The following is a 26,839-nucleotide window of genomic DNA, read 5'->3' as shown; positions in this document are numbered from 1 at the left end:
GCCTGATGGACTGTTGTTATGCCAGTTTTTAAAAAGTGATATTGTTGGTGGGAATAGGTCAATAGGCTAATAGACTTTCTATTACATTGGTGGGGGGGGGGGGGGGGGAGGTCGAGTGAGATTGCTGTTTTATTTTATAGCCTTTTAGGGTGATTTGTGACTTCTTAATATTATTATTCAAAACAATTGGATTCAGTTATAAAAGAAGCCGACTAAACAGATTGAGTTGTACATCCTTTTTTTGCGGGTGTGGGGGGGAGCAAAAGTAATATTTAATTATGCAATATATTAGTCTTGAAAGTAGGCTAATGTAATGTTATTACTTTTTCTAAGGAGTAATAAGTAATAAGTATCATATTACTCTCTCCTAAGTAATATTGCCCAACATTATCTGAGTGTAGGCCACGGATCCATTTTGTTGTATTTGTGGATTTTACAGTGTTGGAGTGTAATAATTATATGAAAAGGGGGTCTGTATGGCCTATCTCAGTGGTTCTCAACATGGGATCCAGGGACCCCCAGGGGTCATTGAAGGGCTTTCAGGGGGTCCCCAGCTAAATTTGTTAACATAATTTATGATCACAATCAGTTTAACCACAAAAATAAACAATCTAGCATGACAATGTCGCGATGCCACACATTTTCAACTTGAAGATCTGCTATTTTGGATTTTTTTTTAATCTATTTAGAAATGGTTTAACATGCATAAATCTTCTCTTCTAAATTGTGAACAATTTAGATTTAAAAAGGGGGGTGTCCCAGACACAAAATCTTTCCAGATGGGGGTCTGCACGCAGTCTAATAGGCTTACTTACATTCCAGTTTGGGGATCCAAGGTCCTTAATGAAAATGTTTGAGAACCCCAAATTCATACATATAAAATAAAACTGAGGGACCTGCAATTAAAAAGATTTTTTTTTAAAGAATCACTGCTCTGCCTTTACCTCTGCATGTAGCAGTTGGAAGGACCAGACCCCCGTGTTTTCATTGGCCAGTATTGTCGTGCGTATTGTGCTCCTCGATCTACTATTGGACAGACTCGCCGTCATTCCCTGATTGAGGAAAAGGGTAACGGGCGCACAGCAACCAACGCAGCATCAACAAGGCATGAAGCAAGCGTCTTTAATATACAAACTTAATACCGACCGCTAATAAATAATTATTAAGAAAAGGATTGGCGAAGAACAGCGTGCGCAATGGTATGTTACATATGGATTTTATATGACGCAAATGTCTTTATTTCGACTGTTTGGTCTGGTGCTCTAGGCAATATGTTTCTATAACCACTATGATTTGATCATTCTTTCAACCTTTTACATTATGACTGTCTGTAGGCCTAATCTACCTTTTCAATTATTGTTATTATTATAGCCTATGAATGAACAACATCGAGATGTGAATCTGTTTATTTTAATCAGTGGGCATATGAGGTCCAGTAGTGTCTATACACTCACATTCCAAACAGTTTTCGCTGTACAGTAGAATGATCATCGCTCTGTTGTTGTTTTCAGTATGGTTTTGTGAATCACGCCTTGGAGCTCCTGGTTTTAAGAAATTATGGAACAGAAGTATGGGAAGACATCAAGTAAGTTTCTGAATTGTTTTTCTGTAATGAAGTGACAAAGCCAGAGACAACACATCTGGCTACAGTAGGCTGTATATTTACAAAAAAGTTAGTTATAGCCTACTGCGCCCTAGTGTACACTACATGTTTTACGTATAGACTGCAGTCTATACGTAAAACATCTAGTGTTCATGATGCAGATCTTCTTGCAGATTTAAGCCTATAGGCCTATGCTGTGAATTAGTTTAGACCTCGAAACCAAATGTAATCGCTATCAGTTTGTCACACAATACAATACAATAGCCTACAATAGCCCTCCATAAAGAATAAAAACCCACAACTTGATAACTGCCTGATTTTCCTTACTTCAAACCTGGGCTGAACATTGCACCATGCATTCCTCGTCATTAATCCTTTCTATAAAGAACTTAAATATTTGACTGGGTCAAGGCCAAGTTTATTTTTCATCTGCTGCCTGCCTGTCCTAGACTTGACCCAAGCTGAGAGAACAGCAGTGGCTGCCTTGTGTAAACGTTCTGAATAGGTATACCTCATACCACCATAATGTTATCATTGACAATGTAACTCTTAATGATTTCATATGCAATTCATCAGGCTTGATTTATTTTTAGAACTTTTTCTACACTTTATATGTTTATTCAGCTGTTACTGCCAGTTCTGTTAAAGTGGTGGCTGCTTGTCAGCTCTTTCTGTTGAAATCACAACCTCATTTCGATGTATTGTACAGTACATTGTATTGTGGGTTCACCAACTGTACCAGGTTACTTTGCTTTGAATGAATAATAGTTTGTAAAATAGCCTAGGAACATTTCAACACTATTTTAACAAAAATAGAATAAGCCCAGCAAGTCATATGACTTCAAATCTATATCACGGTTATTTCAAACGTTTGCCTTGATTGCGATTAATGAACGATTATTTAAAACATAAAAATATAGAAAACATGGCACATCTACAAGCTCATATCCCTTTGCGAAGCGACGCCTTATGAGCTTGTAGATCGGTAGTTAGATCGTTTACGGCAGCATTGTGCAATGAAGTAAATAAGACAACATTTTGTGAATTATAAAATATATATTACAATTGTTTCGTGTCAATTCATTGACATATAAGAAAAACTATAAAAAAAAAAGAAAACCTGTAATTCTCCATTATACGCTTGGTTGGTTATTGGTTCTATATTGGTTGCAATATACTTTTGGTTGATTGCCCGGCCAGCCCTAAATCAGAACACTGCTTGCTCCCACTTTTCATTGCAAGCTCAGTTCAACGATTCACTCCCGTCTGGATCTCAATCAAGAATGTATTTAGGAATGCATTCCTGATGATGATCCAACATTGAACTGAGGTTACAATAAAATGTAGAAGCATATATCTACCAATGCGCAGACTTTATTGTATTTATGTTGATCTCTTGTTTGTCCTGCACTGGGACACTATAGTGGATGTGCGGCACAACTACTCTTAATGCTAGATTTAAACCATAGTTAGTGTAATTATTAATCATGTGGGTCTGAATGTGGTACAACATCAGTCAAATCAAAGTTCCCTATCTAAGCTGTCCAAAAATGTATCTGTATTCTGTGATGCAAAATAATTAAACAACTGAACTTTCTTTCAGGAGGGAAGCCCAGCTTGATGTTGAGGGTCAATTCCTTGTTAGAATCATATATGATGATTCCAAAACATACGACCTTGTTGCAGCTGCAAGTAAAGTTCTTAGTAAGTGTCCTAATCCCGTTGAATTTTGTAATCCATCACTTTTGTGCAGTGTCCATATTAGTGGCCAGTGGTGGAATAAGTACTCAATTGTTTTACTTAAGTAAAATTATCAATACTGCAATGTAGAACTCCGTTACAAGTAAAAGTCCGGAATTCTCTTCACTCTACTTGAGTAAACGTACAAAAGTATCGGCATCCTGATACATTGTGAGCTTGTAGATCGTCTATTTTCAAATGGCCGAAATCTACAGGGCTGACGTGGTTAATGTATGTTTTGTAATAACCAAAATCTTCAAAGTAAGTAGTTACTAAAGTTTTCAAATAAATGTAGTGAGTAAAAGTACAATATTTGCCTCTGAAATGTAGTGGAGTAGAAGTAAAAGTACTGACAATTTGATATACAGTTATTACAGTCTCAGTAATCTATAATATCTGAATCTATAATATCTATAATATATGATGCGAAGCTTGCATAGCTACAGTTCAGGCAGACAACTCGTGAGCGAGCCTACCTACCTAGTCTCATGCACTCTTTACCTGATCAGAGCAGCCATTTAAACCGGCCTACCTGCTCATTCCTGGCTTCTCTCCTGCTGTGTGGACGTGCGCTGGCTGCTGCTGCCGTCTCCCTGCCTCGCTTGCCGCTAATCTGCTGCTCATGAAGTTTTTGCTAATCCCACCGCCTCCCCAGCATCCACCTGTGTAGGCTCTGTTTCTAGATCCCCCTGCATTCATTCCCTGTCATTCTATTTGGCTTATATAACATATTAAATGTTAATGTTACAGGGAATGAATAGGGACAGAGCCCTGACGCCAATCTATGCTTCATATATCTATGCTCAATTATGCTCAATAAATATATATTCTAAATTCACTCTAAGAGTTGTCTGACTGAACTAAATATTGGTGAGGGTGAAACAGATAACAGAATGCACCTGGTACTTTATAGAAACATTGTTTTCTTATAACTGGCTACCTTAGTTATAGACTGATGAGCAATGCATATCTTTTCAGAGATCAACGCAGGGGAAATTTTGCAGATGTTTGGGAAAATGTTCTTTGAATTTTGCCAAGAATCAGGATACGATACCATCTTGCGGGTTTTGGGGTCTAATGTTCGTGAATTCCTACAAGTAAGTACAGGCTTTTCATATCTGGCATTTGCAGGAGAGTTGAATACAAGTAGAAACCGTAGTGTTATTTGTGCCGTTTTCATTATAACACAACCATAACCACTTAACCCATGTTCGTCTTTACTCCTGATTTATAGTTGAAAATGAAATGAAAACAGCATGCACAATTAGCTCATAATCCATTGCAATGCAATGCATCGTTATCTTTGACCTAAGCGAAGCATATACGCCTGGTCTATTTGTGAGGGTTTACACATATCTATCTATCTATCTATCTATCTGTAAATGCACCAAGTGTCAAGGCAGACAGGGAACCCAGAAGCAGACAGAACAGACAGGGAAACTGGGTAGATGCAAAAACTATAGAGTCTTTATTCACTCCAAAACACAGAAGTTCAAGGCAACGTTCAAGGCAAAAAATAGCTTAGTCCAAAAGGTCCCAGGTTCCAGAAAATAATACTTAAGTCTTCGTTGGAGCTGCGTGGAGAAGTGGTCAGGCTGGCAGGCAGGTACTAGTACAACAGCACAGAGGTGTGCACTGGCCGTAGGGGAATTATCACTGAGCACTGTGTGCCATCACAGCCAGGTTTAAGTAGCCAGCCAGGTGATTGCCAGATGGGGACCAGCCAGGCAATCACCAGGACACACCTCTCCACAGATAGAATGCAGCTCCAACCTAAAGGACATAGAAAATAACAGTTAGAACAGACAGATCATCAAGCTGCCATGACAGTACCCCCCCCTAACGGGCGCCTCCAGGCGTCCCACCAGGTCGACCCGGGTGCTGGCGATAGAACTCCCGGATGAGAGCAGGATCGCAGATGTTGCGCCGGGGGACCCAGCAGCGCTCCTCAGGCCCATAACCCTCCCAGTCCACCAGGAACTGGAACCCCCGGCCACGGCGGCGAACATCGAGCAGACGGCTCACAGTGTAGACCGGGCCACCATCCAGCATCCTGGGAGGAGGAGGGGGCGGAACAGGGGGGGACAGAGCACTCGTGACCACTGGCTTTATACGAGAAACGTGGAACGTTGGATGAATACGAAGGGTCCGGGGCAGCTTTAGGCGGACCGCGGCCGGATTAATGATCTTGTCGATGGGGAATGGTCCAATGAATTTAGGAGACAGCTTACGGGACTCTGTCCGAAGGGGCAGATCGGTGGTCGACAACCACACTCTCTGTCCCAGTCGATACTTAGGAGCTGGAGTCCTCCGTCGATTAGCATGTGCCTCATTTCTTCGGGAAGACCGCTTAAGGGCGGCACGAGCAGACTTCCAGGCTCGACGACAGCGGCGAAGGTGGGCCTGAACTGAGGGCACGGCGATGTCCCCCTCCTCAACAGGGAATAGAGGAGGTTGGTAACCAAGGGAACACTGGAAGGGGGACATGCCAGTAGCCGTGCTAGTTGCCGAGTTGTGAGCATACTCAGCCCACACAAGCTGAGACGACCAGGTAGACTGATGCGAGGATGCTAGGCAGCGTAACGTGGTCTCCAGTTCTTGGTTCCATCGCTCAACTTGACCGTTGGTTTGGGGGTGATAGCCTGAGGACAGACTAACCGTGGCACCCAGCTCCGTGCAAAAGGCCTTCCACACTTGAGAGGTGAACTGGGGACCCCGGTCCGAAACGATATCAGCCGGAATGCCATGAATCCGGAACACATGTTGAATCATGAGGCCGGCCGTCTCGGTGGCAGAGGGGAGCTTAGGGAGGGCAACGCAGTGGGCAGCCTTAGAGAAACGGTCAATGATGGTCAAAATAACAGTGTTCCCATCGGAAGGAGGCAGACCGGTGACAAAATCCAAAGCAATGTGGGACCAAGGGCGCTGAGGGATCGGCAGCGGGCGAAGGAGGCCTGAGCTGGGTCGGTTAGAAGTCTTATTCTGGGCACAAACTAAACACGCCGCCACGTAATCTCTGCCATCCACCTCCATGGAAGGCCACCAGAAATGACGGTGGAGAATTTCAAGGGTGCGGTTCCTCCCAGGGTGGCAGTTGACCCGGGAGGCATGAGCCCACTGGAGTACTCTGGAGCGTACCGAGTCAGGAATGAACAAGCGACCTGGGGGACCAGTGCCTGGGTCCGGCTGGGTGTGTTGGGCCTCCAGAACAGCTGACTCGAAGTCCCAAGTGAGCACAGCCACAACACAGGAGGGGGGCAGGATAGTCTCAGGCGGAGCAGTGGCCTCCTCCGCAGCGTACTGACGAGACAGGGCATCAGCCTTGGTGTTCTTGGAGCCTGGGCGGTAGGTCAGGGTAAACAGAAAACGTCCCAGGAACAGGGCCCACCTGGCCTGACGTGAGTTGAGGCGTTTCGCCGTCTTGAGGTAGGCCAGGTTCTTGTGGTCCGTCCAAACCACAAAAGGATGTTCAGCGCCCTCGAGCCAGTGTCTCCACTCCTCCAAGGCAAGGACTATGGCAAGAAGTTCACGGTTCCCCACATCATAATTCCTCTCAGCAGGATCGAGTTTGTGGGAGAGGAAGGCGCAAGGATGGACCTTCTGGTCTGAGGCTGACCGCTGGGAAAGGATCGCTCCGACCCCGACATCCGAGGCATCGACCTCCACAATGAACTGCCGGGAGGGGTCAGGCTGAACCAAGATAGGAGCAGTAGTGAAGAGTCTCTTAAGCAGCTGGAGGGCAGCAGCAGCCTCAGGGGTCCACTTGAACTTGGTCGTGGTAGAGGTGAGGGCTGTCAGGGGGGCTGCAACACGGCTGTAGTTCCTGATGAAGCGGCGATAGAAATTTGCAAACCCCAAGAACCGCTGGAGCTGTTTGCGGGTGGTCGGCTGTGGCCACTCGGAAACCGCTGTCACCTTGGAAGGATCCATGCTCATCTTCCCCTCAGCGATGATGAAACCCAGGTAGGAGGTGCTGGGCACATGGAACTCACACTTCTCTGCCTTCACAAAAAGCTGGTTCTCAAGGAGCCTCTGCAGGACCAGGCGGACATGTTGGACGTGTTCAGCCAGGTTCTTAGAAAAGACAAGGATGTCATCAAGAAAAACAAAAACAAAACGGTTAAGCATGTCTCTTAATACATCGTTAACCATAGCTTGGAATACGGCAGGGGCGTTAGTGAGTCCAAACGGCATCACAAGGTACTCAAAATGCCCTAGGGGAGTGTTGAATGCCGTCTTCCACTCGTCACCCTTGCGGATACGGACCAGGTGGTAGGCATTGCGCAGATCCAGTTTAGAAAAAACAGTGGCACCCTCAAGGGGTTCAAACGCAGAGTTAATGAGTGGTAGGGGATAACGGTTCTTGACTGTGATATTGTTTAAGCCTCTATAATCAATGCAGGGTCTCAGACTGCCATCCTTTTTCCCAACAAAGAAAAAACCTGCCCCCACAGGTGAAGAGGAGGGACGAATGAGACCAGCAGCCAGAGATGTCTGAATGTAATCTTCCATAGACTCACGTTCAGGGCGAGAGAGGTTGTACAGGCGGCTTCCTGGCAGAGGGGCGTCAGGTAGTAGCACAATTTCACAGTCAAATGGCCGGTGTGGTGGAAGAGAGAGAGCCCGCTGTTTGCTAAAAACCTCTCCCAACTCGTGGTACTCAGAAGGAATGGTGGACAGGTCAGGAGGAGTTACTGGAGGAGCAGAAATTAGAGGGTTAGGGCCCAGGGCTGATTTGAGACAACAGGAATGACATAAAACACTCCAGCTACGAATAGTGCCTGACTTCCAGTCAACATGAGGATTGTGTAACATTAACCATGGGATTCCAAGAATCAGAGATATATCAGGGGAACTCAACACAAAGAAACTGATAAATTCTTGGTGGTTACCGGACAGGTGCAGCTTTAAAGGTTCAGTCCTCTGGGTGACAAGGGCTAACAACTCCCCACTCAAAGTCTTGGTCTTAAGAGGCACTTCTAGATCAATAAGGGGAATATCAAGCCTCTCACACACAGAGGCATCAATGAAATTCTCATCTGCGCCAGAATCTAATAACGCAGAAAATGAGTGCACTGTACCTTTAATGACCAGCTGCGCTTGGAGAGGAGTTCTCGTGGTAGAGGTGTGACGAGTTGTTTGGGCCATCAGTCCCCTCCTGACTGAGAGCCCCTGTCTTTTCCCGACAACAGGGAGCATTGGTGAATAAAGTGGCCTGGCTTGCCACAGTAAAAACAGCTGTTGCTCTGCTGGCGGCGCTGGCGCTCCTCCGTCGTTAACGGTGCACGAGCTCGACCGACCTGCATCGGCTCGGGCTCGTTCGAGGTCGGAGGCCCTCGGGTATACTCGGAGGAAGACGAAGACCCACGTGGTGGAGAGCGTCGGGGAGAGAACACACGGGACTGGGAGGAACGCCCACCTCTCTCCCTCTGTCGTTCGCGGAGCCGGTTATCGAGGCGAATGGTCAAGGAGATGAGAGAATCCAGATCGTCACACTCGTTGCGAGCTGCCAAATCATCCTTGATAGCCTCGGACAAGCCATGTTGAAAAACCTCCTGTAGCGCGACGTCATCCCATCTGCTTTCAGCGGCGAGGGAGCGAAATTCAACAGCGTACTTCGCCACGCTTCTGGAGCCTTGCTTCAAATTCAACAGCCGCTTGGACGCCTCCCTTCCCTTCACAGGGTGATCGAATACGGCTCTCATAGCCTGGGTGAATGCCTCGAAAGAATAACAAACGTGGGACTGGCTCTCCCATACTGGTCTCGCCCAGGCCAAGGCTTCTCCCTTCAAACTGCCTAGAAGATAGGCGATGCGGGACCGCTCAGTGGAATAAGCCTGCGGCTGAAGATCGAAGACGAGAGAACACTGCAGGAGGAAATCACCACAGGAGCCCAGGTCACCGTCGTAACGCTCCGGTGCTGGAGCATGAGGCTCCCGAGAGGAGCCAGGGTGTGCGGCAGGTAGGCTCACCGAATCCGCATCACGGGGAGGGGGTTGAGCCTGGGCAGCGTTGGTGCTTAGATCTCTGCGTAGACTGGTCATGTTGCTGGAAAGGTCTCGCATGCCATCCATAATTTCTCTCAAAGCTTGATCATGAGTTCCAAGTAGCACAGCCTGACCAGCCAAAGCCTGATGGATGGTGTCTGAGTCTGCTGGGTTCATAATGGCTCAGTGATACTGTCAAGGCAGACAGGGAACCCAGAAGCAGACAGAACAGACAGGGAAACTGGGTAGATGCAAAAACTATAGAGTCTTTATTCACTCCAAAACACAGAAGTTCAAGGCAACGTTCAAGGCAAAAAATAGCTTAGTCCAAAAGGTCCCAGGTTCCAGAAAATAATACTTAAGTCTTCGTTGGAGCTGCGTGGAGAAGTGGTCAGGCTGGCAGGCAGGTACTAGTACAACAGCACAGAGGTGTGCACTGGCCGTAGGGGAATTATCACTGAGCACTGTGTGCCATCACAGCCAGGTTTAAGTAGCCAGCCAGGTGATTGCCAGATGGGGACCAGCCAGGCAATCACCAGGACACACCTCTCCACAGATAGAATGCAGCTCCAACCTAAAGGACATAGAAAATAACAGTTAGAACAGACAGATCATCAAGCTGCCATGACACCAAGTCTGTAAGTCTGAGAACCGATCCCCCCACCCAAATTCGACATTCGCGTTCCACACCACCACAGGGAGTGCTGTGCACGGTGTTGAGTCTGTTGGACCCATGGTTGTTCAGAACCAGCACAAAAGCCTCTGCCCGGGCTCTGGACCTGATCACCCCAATATCTCCACATATGGAGCTGGCCTGTTCTGCCTGACAAAGAACTCCATATATGGGCATAAAAGGGACACAGACATAATAACTGGGTGGGGCATGCATTTTCAACTTCCAAGTAGGCCAGTGCCCAGCAGGCACCACTCTAGTAACTAGAAAAAGTGCTCCTCGGAGCACAGGTCACCAACAGGTCAGGTGTGTTGTGGAAATGATTTGCATCGGTTTGTTCAAAACAGGCCACTCAAGATCAATCTTAGCCAACCAGGATGGAATATGAAACATCAAACAGATCCGTATTGATCACAGGACTATAGAGATCATGTGTACCGATTTGCATGTAAATATAAAAAACATATTTTACATAAGTCGGCCTCCTGGTGGCGCTATAAAGGGCAGATGTCAAAAATGCTTTTACCCAGATCGGTGTAGCTCTGGTCCATGAGTAGAGCTACATCCCTACCTGCTTTCTCTGCCCCATTTAAGGCCGTTTCCAAATGTTAAAATGTAAAAGACCAATATTATTATGAAGAAAACAAGATGGTAAGACAGCTAAAACAAAAAGCGTTGTTTATGGCTTCTGAATGTAGGTCTTTTAACATGTAATGTCTATGGAGTGACGTCATGTCAACACCACTAGGTCTGGAAAGGGGGCGGGGAATGGCTGTGAGATAGCCAGGCCTATCAAGATACGGTTTACCGATTTTCGTGATGTTTGGACAGAATATGTAGGTGTACTGTCAAAACATGTTTTGCAAAAATCGGCCTCCTGGTGGCGCTATAACAGGCCCATGTGAAAAATCACACACAGACGGAGAGGGTGCCTGGTGGAGACAATGACATACCCAAAATACTAGGGACAAATAAACATGATTTGCTATTCTTTGATGTAATTTTCAGAATCTGGATGCCCTGCACGACCACCTGGGTACCATCTATCCAGGCATGAGGGCTCCCTCATTTCGCTGCACAGATGCAGAGAAGGGGAACAACCTGATCCTGCATTACTACTCAGAAAGGGAAGGTCTGCAGGACATCGTCATCGGCATTATTAAGACTGTTGCTCAACAAATCCATGGAACAGAGATAAAGATGAAGGTCTGCTTGCTTACCACTATATTATTTGTCATTGCTGATCCACCTGAACTGAAGCCGCACCCACAGCTGTTGTTGTATGATAAAGGGGGAGGGTTTTTTTCATTGGCAAGTTTGACTGTCATGGTTTCAGCCTCTAGGAATAAACCCTAAATAAAAAGGGAAGACATCATTGCATATAACAACCACAGCAAGGGGTCTAATGAAGTACCGTCACCTCATAAACACATGAAAAACTGACCGAAACAGAAATGTAATCACTCCATCTTTAACAATGATTGCCATAGAGTGTTCGTTCAGTAACAGGGGTCTCCCCTTCTCTCCAGCTCTTTAGTAAACATAAAATAATCTTTCAGGCTGTCCAAACAGGACAGAGAACTATAGATAAACAAGTCAAATTGGAAGTGACAAAACAAACAAAAAAGGAGCAGCGATGAAATTACCTACCTGAAAGTACATTTTGTGTTTATTAAAAAGCTGGAGAGACAGCTTCTTACTATCAAAATGTAGAGCTTACAGCACCTTGAAGTCAAACACAAAACATCACAAGCTGATAACGTCATACATTGCCGTGCTCCCGAATGACTTGATTGTTCCCAATCACATTTTAACCCTACAGTCATTAACCCTTCATGTGGTGAGTGCAATCTTTCATTTTGATGCATGCAAGCTTATGTGTGTGTGTGTGTGTGTGTGTGTGTGTGTGTGTGTGTGTGTGTGTGTGTGTGTGTGTGTGTGTGTGTGTGTGTGTGTGTGTGTGTGTGTGTGTGTGGAAAACTCAAATCATAATATTTCAGAACACTTACAATAACATTCCAGATAATTCAGTTAGGTCCCAAATGCCCAAATGGGAAAAAGCACCCTCCAATGATGAATCCAGCAATGAGTTTAAGTACGGCTTTTGGCTAATGTCTATGATTAGTATATATATATATATATATATATATATATATATATATATATATATATATTTATTTAGATCCGAGTTAGGATCTGCAGCTCAGGAATATAAGTCGGACAGTTTTTTGGATCAATTGCATGTTGTTAGATCATTTGTCTTGCCTGTAGACATTCATTTCGTAGCTCTGGAGTTATTCTCTGGCATCTCAACACAATTAGATTTTGACTGATAATTTGTCATTGTCATTATCAACATTAGCCGCTGGACGATACAGCTCCACCAGTTTTTAATAGTCATATTACAGTAATATGCATACCCTATATTAGAGACAATAACCTTGACCAATAACTGTGGATTCGATCTATCATTCGATCCATCACTGTTTGCCTGTTTTAGCAGGTGATTTTAGAGGATGTGGTTTTATATCACACCGTCTAAGAGGAAGCTCCACGTGTAATGAACCAAGTAGTCTCGCGAATGAGGCATTACCCCAGGTGAAGGAGTTCAAGTATCTTAGGGTCTTGTTCACGAGTGAGGGGAGGACGGAGAATCGGAGCGGCAGGGGTGGTATTGCAATCGCTGTACCGCACTGTTGTGACGAAAAGAGAGTTGAGCCAGAAGGCAAAGCTCTCTGTTTACCGAGCAATCTTCGTTCCTACTCTTACCTATGACCGAAAGAAAAAGGTTGCGAATACAATCGGCCAAAATGAGTTTTCTTCAACGGGTGGCTGGCATCTCCCTTAGAGATAGGGTGAGAAGTTCAGTCATACGAGAGAGACTCGGAGTAGAACCGCTGCTCCTTCACCTAGGGAGGTCCTCGACGCAACGTCCCACTGGGAGGAGACCCCGGGTCAGACCAAGGCACAGTTGGAGGAAGCACATCGACTCCCCCAGGAGGAAGTCACTAATGTTGCTCGGGAGAGGGAAGTCTGACTCTGGAGCAGTCTGGTGGAGCTGTTGCCCCCGCGACCCGAGTACGGATAAGCGGTTGAAGATGGATGAATGGATGGATATTCTCGCGTTACCAGACTGTTGACTCTCGCAATTTCCAAATGCTTTCATCATACAGTCTGGACCAACGGAAGAGCTGTCATGAGTAAAATATAACACGGAAGTGGAGCCTCCTCCCCACTTCCGTTTCGTCTTTACAGTCGCGCTAATTTATTCTAATATAAATAGAAATCATCCAAGCATATATAGCTTGTTGCTTAGCAGAAAATAAAATACAAAAATAAAATGTAAAGATAATTTAAGATATATTTTCGTGGACTGAAATGGCAGCTTCCTTACTCAGCTCATGGATGTCTGGCTACGCGAGACTATGAACCAACCAACCTGAAAAATTACAAGAGATGGACGGCCTCATTTCTGGAAATATTACCCGCTGTCAAATCAGGCGGCACACCTGGACATATCAAACAGCACACAGGTTGGGAAACACTGACCTGGGCAACAGGACGCAGACGGCATCTTGACATCAGCATGTTTCATTGTACATCCTGGAAACATAATTGACTAACATATCTACCTGTAACTACCTGTACATCTACAGTACATGCAGTGGTGTAAAGTAAAAAGTACATTTACTTAAGTACTGTACTTACAGTAAGTACAGTTTTGAGGTATTTGTACTTTACTTGAGCATTTCCAATTTCCAGTACTTTTACTTCTGCTCTACTACATCTAGGATCCAAATATAGAACTTTTACTCCACTGCATTTATTTGAAAACTAGTTACTTTTGATTATTATCACAACACATACCCCTTAAGCCCTACATACATACACAATGCGTCGCATTGCCACAATATTTTAATACATTTGAAAACTTGAAATGGGATATTCCGCACAATGAGTACTTTGGGTTGCCAATACTTTTGCGCATTCACTCAAGTACATTTTTTATTCCAGACTTTCACTTGCAACGGAGTATAGTTCTACATTGCAGCTTTGACACTAAGTTTTACTAAACCCATTTTGGGCGGGAACCCCTTTTGGTGTTTTAAAGCATTATGTTATACGTTAGCTGTTGAAAAATAGCAGATCTACAAGCTCATAGCAAAGCACCAAGTGCCGCGCTATGAACTTGTGGGTCTGCTATTTTAGAAAAATCGTGAAAATGTGGCGCAAATCTTTAAATATATATTCTTTCAGAGTGAGCGTTTTTAACTCAAATCTTTGCATCTAGGGGGGGTCCCTGGAACAACATATTTTCAGATGGGGGTCGGTGGGCCTATTACATATATTTTTGGGGTCCTTGACATGAAAATGTTTGAGAACGATTGACATAGAAACAGGTTTTTCAGAAATCTGCCATGATTTAGAAGACATTTGTGCTTTTTTCCACCACTACAGGTGGTGCAGCAGAAGAGCGAGGAGTGCGACCACATCAAGTTCCTGATCGAGGAGAAGGAGTCGGAGGAGGAGGCGCTCTACGAGGACCTGGACGGCGTGGAGGAGAACGGCTCCCAGGAGACACGCATCAGCCCCTACACCTTCTGCAAGGCCTTCCCCTTCCACCTCATGTTCGACAGGGACCTCATGCTCACGCAGTGCGGCGACGCCATCTATCGCGTGCTGCCACAGGTGAGCATTTTAACACCTTAACAGCTATACTGCTCCTGGTGGAACGTTCCGTCATAAGGAATCCAACCAGCAACTGCTTCTGGCGTAATGTTCCGTCTGATAAGCTATATTATTGATATGAAACCGGATCGCTGATTTATTTTTAATTATTATTTCGGCTTGGCCTTTCCTTCTTTAGCGATCCTAGACCCGATTGCGCAACTGCGCTGCCGTCCACCTCCCATTATACAGACTGACTAAAAAGCGGAATAACTCGAAATCTACGGAGCTCTCCATGGTTTGGATAAAATGCGCGATGTTCGGAGGTCTTTGCAGATTATCCGGTGGTTTAGATGGAAACATTGGCGCTTTCTAGAGCAAGGATGGCATAAGTTAAGTGCCGTGTTTAAAGTCAAGTTTAGCTCTCACATGCCACGCTTTTCAGACGTAAGCCCTTATTTTGAAGAGCCACCAGCTGATTTGGTGAACCGGAAGTAACAATCAATCATTTCCGGGTGGCTAGCTACTTTCGTTTTCGTCAGAAGCGCTAATACTAATACTAATAATAATAATTCTGTATAACAGTGTGGGGTCCATGTTAAATGAACACTGTTTGACTGGGTATAGTTGGTCATTAGAGCACTAATAAAGCCAAAGTAGCCTATTCTACAAGCTTTCAATGCGTCTGTGATGCATTGAGCTTGTAGAATTGGCTACTTTTGCTTATTTAAGATTTAAGTTTAAAAAAAAGTTTAAATTGGTCGAACTAGAATTATTTGCAGAAACGTCTTCCATAAAACCCTAATTGTCTCGGATATTTCATATAAAAGCAAACATTAAAGTCTCAGTCTGTGATTTCCTCACCTGACTGGCAGTATGTAACGGCAGGAGCAATATCACTAAAACATCATCATTTAATTTACATTGTGTTAATTGTTTAGGAAACAGCGTGGGTTCACACTGTTTCCGTTGTGAGATTTTAGTTTGCGTTAATCCATGTCTACATGTGTTTGGATTGGATCTCCTATAGCTTCAGCCTGGTACCTGTAACCTCCCTTCAGTGTTCTCCTTGGTGCGTCCACACATCGACTTCAGTTACAACGGCATCCTGTCTCACATCAACACCGTCTTCGTTCTACGGAGTAAGGTACATAATGTTTGTCTTTAAAGGATAGTTTTTCAATTACTTTTCATGCCTCCCGCAAATTGAGACGTTGTCCCGCATTATAATAGACAGGCTCCAGTTTTCAAATGTGCGCCTTATCTGTGGGTCTGTGGGAGAGCAGTGGAGCTGCAGAGGCTGTCATGACAGGGCCAGGGGGCGGGCCGTGACTGTGTGTGTGTGTGTGTGTGTGTGTGTGTGTGTGTGTGTGTGTGTGTAGGTAGGTAGGTAGGATTGGCTGTCAATCAAACAGCCGGGCAGAGAGGGGGAAATCAAATCAATGCGGTGCGGATAGTTTATGGATTTATGGTTAAAGTTTCAGTCTGTGATTTATTTTTCTACAACTGGTTGGCTGTATGTGGAACCACAGGAACATATTGATATTACTGAAGTATCATAGTTTAGTATTACTGTACATGTTATGCTAATAGTTTAGGAAACACTAGTGTGGGGGCTCCTTTCGTGCTCTTTCAGGGGATTGGGACTTGGCCTGACAGAAAGGTTCAGTCCTGAGATAATTCTTTTTTGCTTCAATCCCTGCTTACTTCCTTGACATTTGAATTTTTGTGGCTTTTTGATTGCTTGCATCAGGGAAGAGAAAAAGCAATTTGGTGTGTGTGTGTGTGTGTGTGTGTGTGTGTGTGTGTGTGTGTGTGTGTGTGTGTGTGGCTTCCACTTATCCCGCTAGTATAGTCTCAGCAAGGAAATACCACACACTCACTGTAACTCCATATACAGTTGCAATCCCTTAATCAACAAATGACATCAATGTCTCGACAGTGAACCATCGTCATCAGGATATCCTGACATACCACGATGAAGATGGTTGTTGGGAAGTTGGGATTAATGGGGTGATAAAATACATCAAGATAGTAAGTGTGTGGTACTGTATAAATGCCACATTGAAACCTGGGATTGCCAACAGAAGTGTAATCATAATTTTTTCTTATTTTTCTTAACATCCAGTATTATCATCATTACTATTATCTTGTTATATTGTATTGTTAACACTGTCTTGTGGAACATGCCACACCAACATTTTGCTGGTTGTACCTACAGTATATAATGTAAAGTGAGTGACAAATCAAACCCTCTTGAAAATACACCACTAATCCAAACAGTACAGGAATGTTTTGATTGTACAGAATGGAATGTGGTCATAGACGTTTTTTCTAGTTGGTTTTTATTTTATCGGTTATTTTAGAGAATTTTGTTGGGGTGGACGCTAAAAGCCAAGTCCTTTGACCATAAAATCTGTCAGAGTCCTCCTTATGCATGAGAGAAATATATCTTTTCATGATGGAAATGTGGTTCATAGATTACAACATAAAATCAAATGTGAAGGCAGGGGAAGGAAGAAAAAGGAAGAAAAAAACCATAATAAAAGCAGCTGAACTGAATTAGTTGGTCTAGTCTAGCTTTCAACAACTTATTTTAAAGGAGAATTTCGGACTAGAATGCTTTCTTACATTTATTTGTAGTCGTTACGTCCCCACCAAAGAGGCTACCATAAGCCCTCAATGGGGTTTGGGTTTGTGTGCCATTTCGTTTATTTCCATCAAAATAAGTAGTGCCGCTTGGGTTAGGGTTACTATTTACATTATGAAGAGGATATATACAAAAAAATGATTTGAGGGATGAAAATAAGTGAATTAGCACAACAACCCAATGCCCCATTCAATTCAATTCATTGATATGGTAGGGGAAATAGCCAATAATGCGCTTTTGCACAAAATAAAAACTGGACCTCTTTGGTGGGGACGTAACGACTACAAATAAGGTAAGAAAGCCTTCTAGTCTGAAATTCTCCTTTAAATGAGGCAGATTCTACAAATGTCTTCTAAAACCTTTCTGAAAAACCTATGTAGTTATAATATTATCAATGTTGTTCAAACTGTTTTCATCTCAAGGACCGCAAACCCCGGTCTCTTTGGCCGCAGACCCCGGTCTCAAAATACTTTGTTCCAGGGACCCCCAGAAGAAGTAAATGTATATAGTCAAAGATTTGCACACAATTTAATGATTTTTCTAAAATAGCAGATCTGCTATTTTCCAATATCTAAAGTTTAAAATAATTAAAGGGGTTAAAAGCTAAGGTAACAAACAGAGGCTGATAAACGGTCAAAAAGACACTCACCTAATAGGTTGGGTGCCGGATTGTCACGATTTGTAAAAACTGGCAGACCCAAAAGCAGAACAACACAAAGCCAAAGTCCAAGGGTGTTTATTGAAAAACAGGAAGAAAAAGGAGCTTGTAGATCTGCTATATTCGGTGTGGTCGAGCAGGCTAAGGCTAAGGCAGGCAGGCAAGGCAAAGAAGCTGGTCGGAATATCACTGAAAAAAAAGGAGAAGAGCAAGGATCAAAAATCATGAGAAGCAGAAAATCAAGGTTACAAAAATACTAACACTAAGGATTCACAAGGAAATACACTAGAGAGGTTGACTAGAAGCACGCACTGAGGTTGTGAAACGATCTGGCGTCGGTGCTGAGAGAAGACCAAACATTTATAGACTGGAGCATGATTAGCTGATGCCAGGCAGGTGAGGGAGATTAGGGAACTGGAACCAGGTGTGCCAAGCCTACGCCCAAAACACACGCCCACTCATAAAGACACACACACACACACACACACACACACACACACACACACAGACACTGACAGAGACACGGAACAAAAACAGTGAAAAGTCCACACACCATTTTGTGCTCCCATACCGTATATACGTGCATTTACTTAGTAAATTTTGAATTCCTGACTTTTACTTGTAACGGAGTATTTCTATATTGCAGTGAGTACTTTTTCCACCACTGTTGAAAATGTGATGTAACCCTGACAGGAGGGCCTGCTGAATGTGGCGCCTGTGGAAAATGAGGACGAGCTTACCGGGGTGGAGATCAGTTGTCTTAGGCTGAAAGGACAGATGATTTATTTGCCGGAGGCTGAGAACATCCTTTTTCTCTGCTCACCCAGGTACTGTCGACATGTGGTTTGTCCAGTCGATATCAGGGTCTGTGATTAAAACCATTATAAAAAGTCACCAGGCTTTCCACTTTGGAGGAAAGCCTGGTCTGTTTTACAAAATTGCCGTATGATCCGGTCGGGAGCGGATGATCGTTACGTCATGTTCAGTTGTAGTCATTGTTTTGTAGTCATCAGGCCGGAACCCTCAATCTGGAACTCCCACGGACACGGACGGATGGACAGCTGCGATAACATAGTTTATCCGGTTGTCTTTTCCCTGGTTAGTTGCACAACTCTCCTGTCCCTCGATCACCTCCTATGAACGGCCACGCAAGCCATCTCGGTGAGCTCCATGGCTCGGCCTCGGAGGCGTCTCCTCCTCGGTCCTATCACCCCGTCACATACAGTATGTCAATCACGGGTGAAGATGTTGAAATGATAACTATAGACATTTTGAATTACAAAATGTCACTGCTATAGATTAGAACAAATCACAGACTAAAATTCTAAATGCCAACGTATAGCCCCTAATGTTAAACAATGTAAAATGTAATAAGATGTAATCGATACATTCATTCTGCTTTATGCCATTTTGGAAAACTGACCTAATGACCTTGATTCTAATGTCAATTAATTGTGTGTGTGTGTGTGTGTGTGTGTGTGTGTGTGTGTGTGTGTGTGTGTGTGTGTGTGTGTGTGTGTGTGTGTGCGCGCGTGTGTGCGCGTGCGTGCATGCATTTTTCTCCATTTTCCATGTGGTTAGCGTTATGAACTTGGATGATCTGACACGGCGAGGGCTTTACCTGAGCGACATACCGCTGCACGACGCCACCCGTGACCTGGTGTTGCTGGGGGAACAGTTCCGTGAAGAGTACAAGCTCACCCAAGAGCTGGAAATCCTGACTGATCGTCTGCAGCACACACTCCGAGCCCTGGAGGACGAGAAGAAGAAAACTGATAGGTTGGAACCTGTTCCCCCCCACCTTTGTCTTAAATAGGCCATTAGTCCAGTCTGTAACATAATATATGTTGTATTAGCTGTGGGGGAAAAAGTACTCAAATGTTTTACTTAAGTAACAGTATCAATATTGCAATGTAGAACTACTCCGTTGCAAAATTGACTTGAGTAAAAGTACAAATCTTTATTGGCATCAAAATGTACTTAAAGTACCAAAAATAGAAAGTACTCGTTATGCAAGCACGGGAGCAGACGCTAGTTCGACATGTCGGACTAATGCTCTGTCGGAATTACATGCGGTCCCCCCCATTTTATGTTTTCAAATGTATAAAGATCTGTTGAAAATAGCCAATCTCCAAGCTCACAATGTGACTTAAGTAAATGTACTTAGTTCCTTTCCTTTCAACCACTGCGTTTGCATTAACGATGCCACAAGTCCATGTCAATTTGAGTCTACATTTGACTCTGGCTTTCCATAAAGGATCTGTCGTGGCAATCTGGCACACTGGCACAGCAGCAGGACACGACTGAAGTGGAATGCACTTTCTGCCCAGCAAGAGCTATTGCAACCCCATCTTCTCATAGTAGGAAAATACTTTGTCCTCGCTGCTGAAATCCATTATTATTCCTCATGTCATACTCTACACTGAAAGTGCCTTGGGAGATTATTCAGGCTCACAACATTGATTAGAATCCTGGGCTCCTCTATAAATATTTAAGAGCAGCGCCTTTCCCACTGCTTTTCAGTGCTTGTGGTTTCTGATGGTGAAAGCATTTGATTTATCTAAAGTACCATGTCCGAAATGCATAGCAAGTGTGTGTGCACGTGGTGGCACATTTTTGTTTGTATTGTATGTGACCTTCTCAATTCTGATGCATCATTTAAGACATTTCCCCTTTTGACAGGCTGCCATGAACTAAGCAGTTGCCATAGAAACAGCACCCTCCCTGTCTGAGAGGAACAGCGTGTCTTAAGAATTTAGTGATAGGTGTTGAGTGTTGTTGTTGCCTTCCCAATATCGAATATAGCGCTGGACAGACCCTGGGGTTTGGTGTGTTACGTGTCTGCATGAGTGCACTGTCACATTTTCTCTTATGTACGGTCTTCTTGGCCTTTCTTTAGGCTGCTGTATTCCGTTCTGCCCCCATCTGTGGCCAACGAGCTGCGACACAAGCGGCCGGTCCCAGCCAAGCGCTATGAAAACGTGACCATCCTCTTCAGTGGCATCGTAGGGTTCAATGTCTTCTGCAGCAAGCATGCCTCCGCCGAGGGGGCCATTAAGATTGTCAACCTGCTCAATGACGTTTACACACGATTCGACATCCTGACTGACTCTCGGAAGAATCCATATGTGTACAAGGTCAGCAGTGCAATTTCTATGTAGGAGAGAATAATTGCTTTATCGTGCAAATGTCCTATATGTATTGGAATACCTTTTATACTATACAAATACAACACTGATAACGATTATGTACATCAGACACATTGATATTTATTAAACTTGGGAATGCTGCTGTGACCTACTGCAGGGGTAGGTAACATTGATGGAGAGGGCCACTATATTTCCACACTCACTCCAGAGTCCAGAGGGACAAAACCGATCTACAAGCTCAAAGCGCGTCACAGTGTGGCACGTTTTGATCTTTTAGATTGGCTATTTTAGTTTAGTTTATTTAATTTCAAATGCATTTAGTTCACTAGCTCTAAAATAATGTGCAGTTTGAACTCATACAAGTCAGTAACAACAAGTATGTTAAAGTATGTTCATTGACTGACTTGGATGCCTCGTCGCAAGAAAGGTTGTACCAACTTGTACCAACAAAATGTAGTTTTACAGAGGGACTGTACCATTTTACAGTCCTCATGCAGCAGATTTATACTCCAGAGTCTAGGCTTTCAGACAAGAATGCACTTTGAGAAGTCAAACAGACCATGCCACTTCCAAGGGATGGTTTTCAGGCAGTGGGTCACCAAAAGAAGTAATATTTACTCTACAACCTCAATGACTAGGTGGTCCCAGTTTTTTTTCTTTTTCTTTTTTTAACTCCCCTCTAAGAGGCCCTGGATGTCTTAAAGCTGACGTAAGTGTTTAAGTGTTTGTCTCAAGATGGTTCAGTTTGATTGTGGCTGTACGGTTTGGAGAACGGCCATTGTTACTCATTGGTGGGGAACACGTGATGTCATGTGAAACAAAAGCAAACTGTGGTTTGATGACACCCAGCTGATGGCGTGAAGATGAATAATTGCGTGGCTGTGGTGCAGTGTTGGTTTCGTTGACTAAAACTATGACGAAAAATGTTCGGCGACTACCTTTTTTCACTGACAAAAACAAAATAAAAACGAAATAAAAACTAAGACTAAATATATTGGCAATTTTGTCATCAAATAAAAACTAGATGCGTTTTGAGCTTGCAGATCGGCTATTTTCAGCATGCAACCAAGTGTAAAAAATCAGGCCATCAATCGACATTTTTGTTGACTAAATCAACTGTGATTTGTGCGGTGCGGTGGTGTTCTTTCTTTCTACAGGTGGAAACGGTGGGTGATAAGTACATGACAGTGAGTGGTCTCCCAGAGCCGTGCACCCACCATGCCCAGTCCATCTGCCACCTGGCTCTGGACATGTTGGAGATCGCTGGGCAGGTCAAAGTGGACGACGAGCCAGTACAGGTACACACAAAGGCCCTCATATACTTCATCGTACGACGAATAGCTAAACTAGTCGATCTATAAGCTCACTTCAAGTTGTATTGTGATGCTTGTACAGTGAGTTTTAGCTAACACAAAATCACAAAAATGCTCATTTCTACATGCACGCACGCTCGCACACACACACACACACACACACACACACACACACACACACACACACACACACACACACACACACACACACACACACACACACACACACAGTATATATTTTGTTGTTGTTTTAGTTAGAAATGGAAATAGAAAAGCATGACAGCACAATAAATGTGGCTCATTAAAACCCGGGTTAGAATTAGCTCTTTGTCCATCGGACCATTTTGCTTAGTGATTGCAGACAGTATAATGGTCTTGAATTTGGCTGTGCAACCGAACACATTTTCATTCAGACGTAACAAGCAGGAAAAGGCTTTGATGTAAAACAGCAGACTTTTGTTTAACGTGAACGGCTGAGTTTGTTATTGTATCAATGACTGTTGGGACTTAACTTTGGAAAAATAATGTCTGTTTAACGAAAGCCTGTTTATGAGGCCCATGGCATTGGCTGAAGAGGAGTCCAATATTAGCCATGGAGACAGTCTCAAATCATCTCACCACCCCGTGGTTAAAAATAGATTCCCATTTAATTTGTTCCAAACTCTTGAGTTTTTTCTTTTTTCTTTTTTACCTCAATCTGGAGACAATAAGCGGTCGGTGTGAAAATGTAAATATTAGGCGATATGTTCTGTGAATAGCACGAGAGGACAACCAGAGTTGTTTTACAATTTCTTTAGGATTTAAAACCTGACTGCATCATTTTGTCCGAATACTGATTTATGGAGAAGCTAACCTTAAGATGACCCACCGAAATGTTCCAAAACATCTGAGCAGTCATCTGAGGTAATTTATGACAACAGACAGTAAGAGTAACAGGAGACCTTAAGCTGGGTTACAGCCTAGTTGTCATGTCTTTTATTTAATTATCTCTGAGTACAATTTAGTTGACCGATTATAATACATTTGAGTCTATTTATGAACATTAAGGGTTCAGGGTTGTTTTGCCTTAAGAAAATATATTCTATTATTATTGCAGATACGTGTATGATATGTCTCTGGCCATAGTTTACAGCTGGGAATATTTAGATTTTGGCATACTAATTCTCAAATGATAACTGATGGCTCTCCCCAACGACATCCACAGTGGAAATGAAATGCACTTTCAGTCAGGTATTGTGGTCTCTTTGCAGATTACTATTGGGATCCACACGGGAGAAGTGGTGACCGGGGTGATTGGTCAGAGAATGCCCCGCTACTGCCTTTTTGGAAACACAGTCAACCTCACCAGCCGCACAGAAACTACTGGTGAAAAGGGGAAAATAAATGTCTCTGAATACACTTACCGGTGAGATCACCTACCTTTGCAGATATGTGGTATATCTGCTCATGTACAATAGTCTTGCTATGGTGCATTGACTAGATAATTTCTTTAGTTTTAGTTTTGTATGGTGCCATTCCACAAAGTCAACCCTAAGGTTTGTGAAAGAGAACTTCAAAATAATCTCATTAGATGGTAATCAAGACTAATGTTATTATTATTTATTTTTAAATACTGGCCACTGAAGGATCGAAATCCCCTGGTAGAATCCATTAAATAAGTGAACAACCCAGAATTAAGAAGAGAACTGCCTTTTTTGGTGTCCTGTGTAGACACTGACACGTTGCACTTGATGAAGTTTGCCTCATGCAGTGCGTTTGTTGAAATCATGTCCCAGGTGTTTGCAGTCTGCTGAGAATGCTGACCCTCAGTTCCATCTGGAGCATCGTGGACCGATCACCATGAAAGGAAAGAAGGAACCGATGCAGGTGTGGTTTCTGTCCAGGAAAAGTACAGACATAGAAAATTAAACATGCTTAGTGCTTTCTTACAACTCATCTTCAACTTCAGTTGGAGTGATGTTTTATTGATTATTGATTCCTCATACAACACTAAAGAAGTCATAATAACAAACACTATTAAAGCTACAATCCAGGACATTATTCTAAAGAATAAAACACTATTTTAACCAATCTGTATTGCAGAGTGTGTTTAGCACATCTGCAGTGGTTGGAGGTGGTCTCCTTACTCGTTTTGACCCTGCTGTCGGGTAGGACACCTGCTGCAATTAATGTCAATTAAGATTCAGTGGTTTTCAACCAGTGGTCCCTGAGGGGGTTCCAGGTGGTCCCCAGCTAAATGATGGAGAGTTGGTACCAAATGGACCCTTAACCCTTGATAGTGTAAACGGGTCCGGTCCATTTGGTTTCATTTTACACTCTCAAGAGTTAGAATAATTATTATTGTAAATTGACGGTTGCCTCTTATCTCCTATGGTACCCACATCAATTCAGCATGGAATTATATGGACAGAATCTTATCCAACGATAACAACATATTCTTTAGTTTTGGGTCTGAGTGGCAAAATGTCATCAAATGGTGGTCCGTAGCTCAAATGCAGAATAAATAATGGGCCTTGATATGAAAGGGGTTGAAAACCACTGTTGTAGTTCATTGCAATGAAAACAGGCATGAAACATGGGAACTGCAGCTTTAATAGATGTTCATTTTGATGCAAGAAATATTAGACCAAGCCAAATAATAAAAAGTCCGGTATTTATAGGTAGTATTTTCTATAACATCTGTATAACTAACAGCTGAAGATATTTTCAATATGATGAAAAAGGTCGGTAAGGTTTTTAAGTTAGTTTTGAATTGAGCGAGCCCTTTCTTTTCATGCTTGTTCTTGTCACGTGTTCTGTCACGACCTCTCCTGGTTTCCAGGAGTATCACAGCCACATTTTTTATGTATATATATTATATACCTTACTTGTAGTGAGCCAAAGTAGTCTAAATGGAACATAGAAACATATTTACTTCGTACATGTGCTTTTGAGCAATGTTTGAGAAAGCTTGGGTAATTCTAGTGTGTTCACCACTCTTAAAATGCTATTACGGTTAAATTATTATCAGTTTCACTGATATGTATGCATTAGATCCTGTGGTTTAGTTTTGGCCAAGCTACTGTATCAACTTCCAAACTGCAAGTTTATATTTTGACATCATCTCTATTGGAGCTGAGTCTTATGTTCATTTAGATTGTAGGCTATTAGTTTTATAAGATGTTTAGTGCTATAATCTTTTTTTAATTTAATTTTTCCTGACATTGATTTAGACCTGAGGCCAATTCTAAAAATGCCTTCAAAATCTTCTGATTTTCTGATTTATTTTTCTTCAAAACTAAATATATGTTACTGTGTATATATATATATATATATCAACAGCTAATGTTACCACGAATAGGTGTTCCAGGTCTTAATGGGTTAAGGATATGGAATTATGAATTTGATTTGACAGTACCACATCAAGTGTCCTTCTATCCCTTGTGGTTTTGTGCAATTTGTCTTAAGTCTGCCTCTCAAGACCCACTAGAAATACAAGTTGAGTCCATTTAAAGATCTTCCATCAGAACATACCTGTGAAACCTCCGTGCCAGGAAATCTTTGTGTGGTACAATATTGATGTGCTGCAATTGATGTGCCACTATTGTACATGGCTAGTTAGTGTGTTTCATAAGACGCAATGAAGGTCTGAAGTATGGAGACGTAATGGTACAACACTTAAGCCATAGATTATAATCTATTTATCTATTCTATGATCTTATGCACTAAATAGTAGGTTTTAAGATACATATTTTGGCAGTATAAGTATAGTATTATACCTACAGTATGCCATTCACTTTGCGGCTATATTTTCTTTTTCCATTTTCTAAGTGCTTATCACCATTGAGATCTATGTATTTATTTGGTAACTTGACATTGTGCACTGATTATTATTATTAATTACTTGGTAGGACAAATCTAAAGACCAAAAATAAATATAAAAACTGTAGAATACTGTGAAACATTTATGGAGAAAAAAAGGAAAACACTATTTGACACTATTTTGAATTGTTCTGCACTGTTTGATATATAATTTCCATTCACTACATTCTTGCTGTATGGTGTCTCTCATGCTGTGGTGTTGGAACTTGCAGTAATCAATCCACAGTTGCTGCTTTTAGTTGTGAAGCCTCCCAACCCCCCTGTGTGCCAAGTGCCTCTTATATGAGTTTAGTTTTTGCGTAAAACTATAGTAGTTGGACACTGTATTCATTCTATTACACAATAAAGAGGCCACTAAAGTGAAATGATTTTGAGATGTCTAGTTTAAGTCCTGTTTTGTTTCCTGTTATGCCAGACTGATTGATTGATTCATTCATTCATTGAATTGAAGGGACATTAGCTTGTAAAGAGAGAGTACAATTTGGGGCCAGTAATTCATCTTGGATTGAGAACTGAGCTTTTCCTTTTGAACTATTC

General features: G+C 42.9%; 2 protein-coding genes across 3 annotated transcripts in view; one reads left to right on the top strand and one right to left on the bottom strand.

The window, feature by feature from the left end:
* Window positions 1–1,061: 1,061 nt before the first annotated feature.
* gucy1b1 (guanylate cyclase 1 soluble subunit beta 1) lies at window positions 1,062–26,671 on the top strand. Of its 2 annotated transcripts, XM_080759685.1 has the most exons (13): window positions 1,062–1,199; window positions 1,512–1,585; window positions 3,207–3,307; window positions 4,322–4,440; window positions 11,012–11,209; window positions 14,462–14,692; window positions 15,702–15,818; window positions 18,673–18,806; window positions 19,561–19,758; window positions 20,879–21,116; window positions 22,286–22,426; window positions 23,692–23,846; window positions 24,217–26,671. In XM_080759685.1, exons 1-13 carry the CDS (start codon window positions 1,197–1,199, stop codon window positions 24,347–24,349), a joined length of 1,842 nt encoding a protein of 613 aa, XP_080615811.1. In that variant the 5' UTR covers window positions 1,062–1,196; the 3' UTR covers window positions 24,350–26,671. The 2 variants fall into 2 exon arrangements, with proteins under 2 accessions (XP_080615811.1, XP_080615812.1); XM_080759686.1 differs by lacking the exon at window positions 4,322–4,440.
* Window positions 24,245–26,839, bottom strand: part of usp53b (ubiquitin specific peptidase 53b) — a 37,123-nt gene continuing 34,528 nt past the window's right edge. The window contains exon 19 of the mRNA XM_080759682.1: window positions 24,245–24,316. The gene's annotated coding sequence lies outside the window, so the exon portion shown is untranslated. The remainder of the gene's footprint in view (window positions 24,317–26,839) is intronic.

Source organism: Protomyctophum bolini (assembly GCF_963924005.1).
Source record: "Protomyctophum bolini genome assembly, chromosome: 3".
NCBI classification, from domain to species: Eukaryota; Metazoa; Chordata; class Actinopteri; order Myctophiformes; family Myctophidae; genus Protomyctophum; species Protomyctophum bolini.
This window is presented reverse-complemented; position numbering and strand designations above follow the sequence as displayed.

What these genes read in the sequence shown, in the direction of transcription:
- gucy1b1 (XM_080759685.1), top strand. An exon ending in GAAGTATGGGAAGACATCAA is followed by an intron (nt 1,586 to 3,206) that starts GTAAGTTTCTGA and finishes ACTTTCTTTCAG; the next exon opens with GAGGGAAGCCCAGCTTGATG. An exon ending in CTTTTTCTCTGCTCACCCAG is followed by an intron (nt 18,807 to 19,560) that starts GTACTGTCGACA and finishes CCATGTGGTTAG; the next exon opens with CGTTATGAACTTGGATGATC.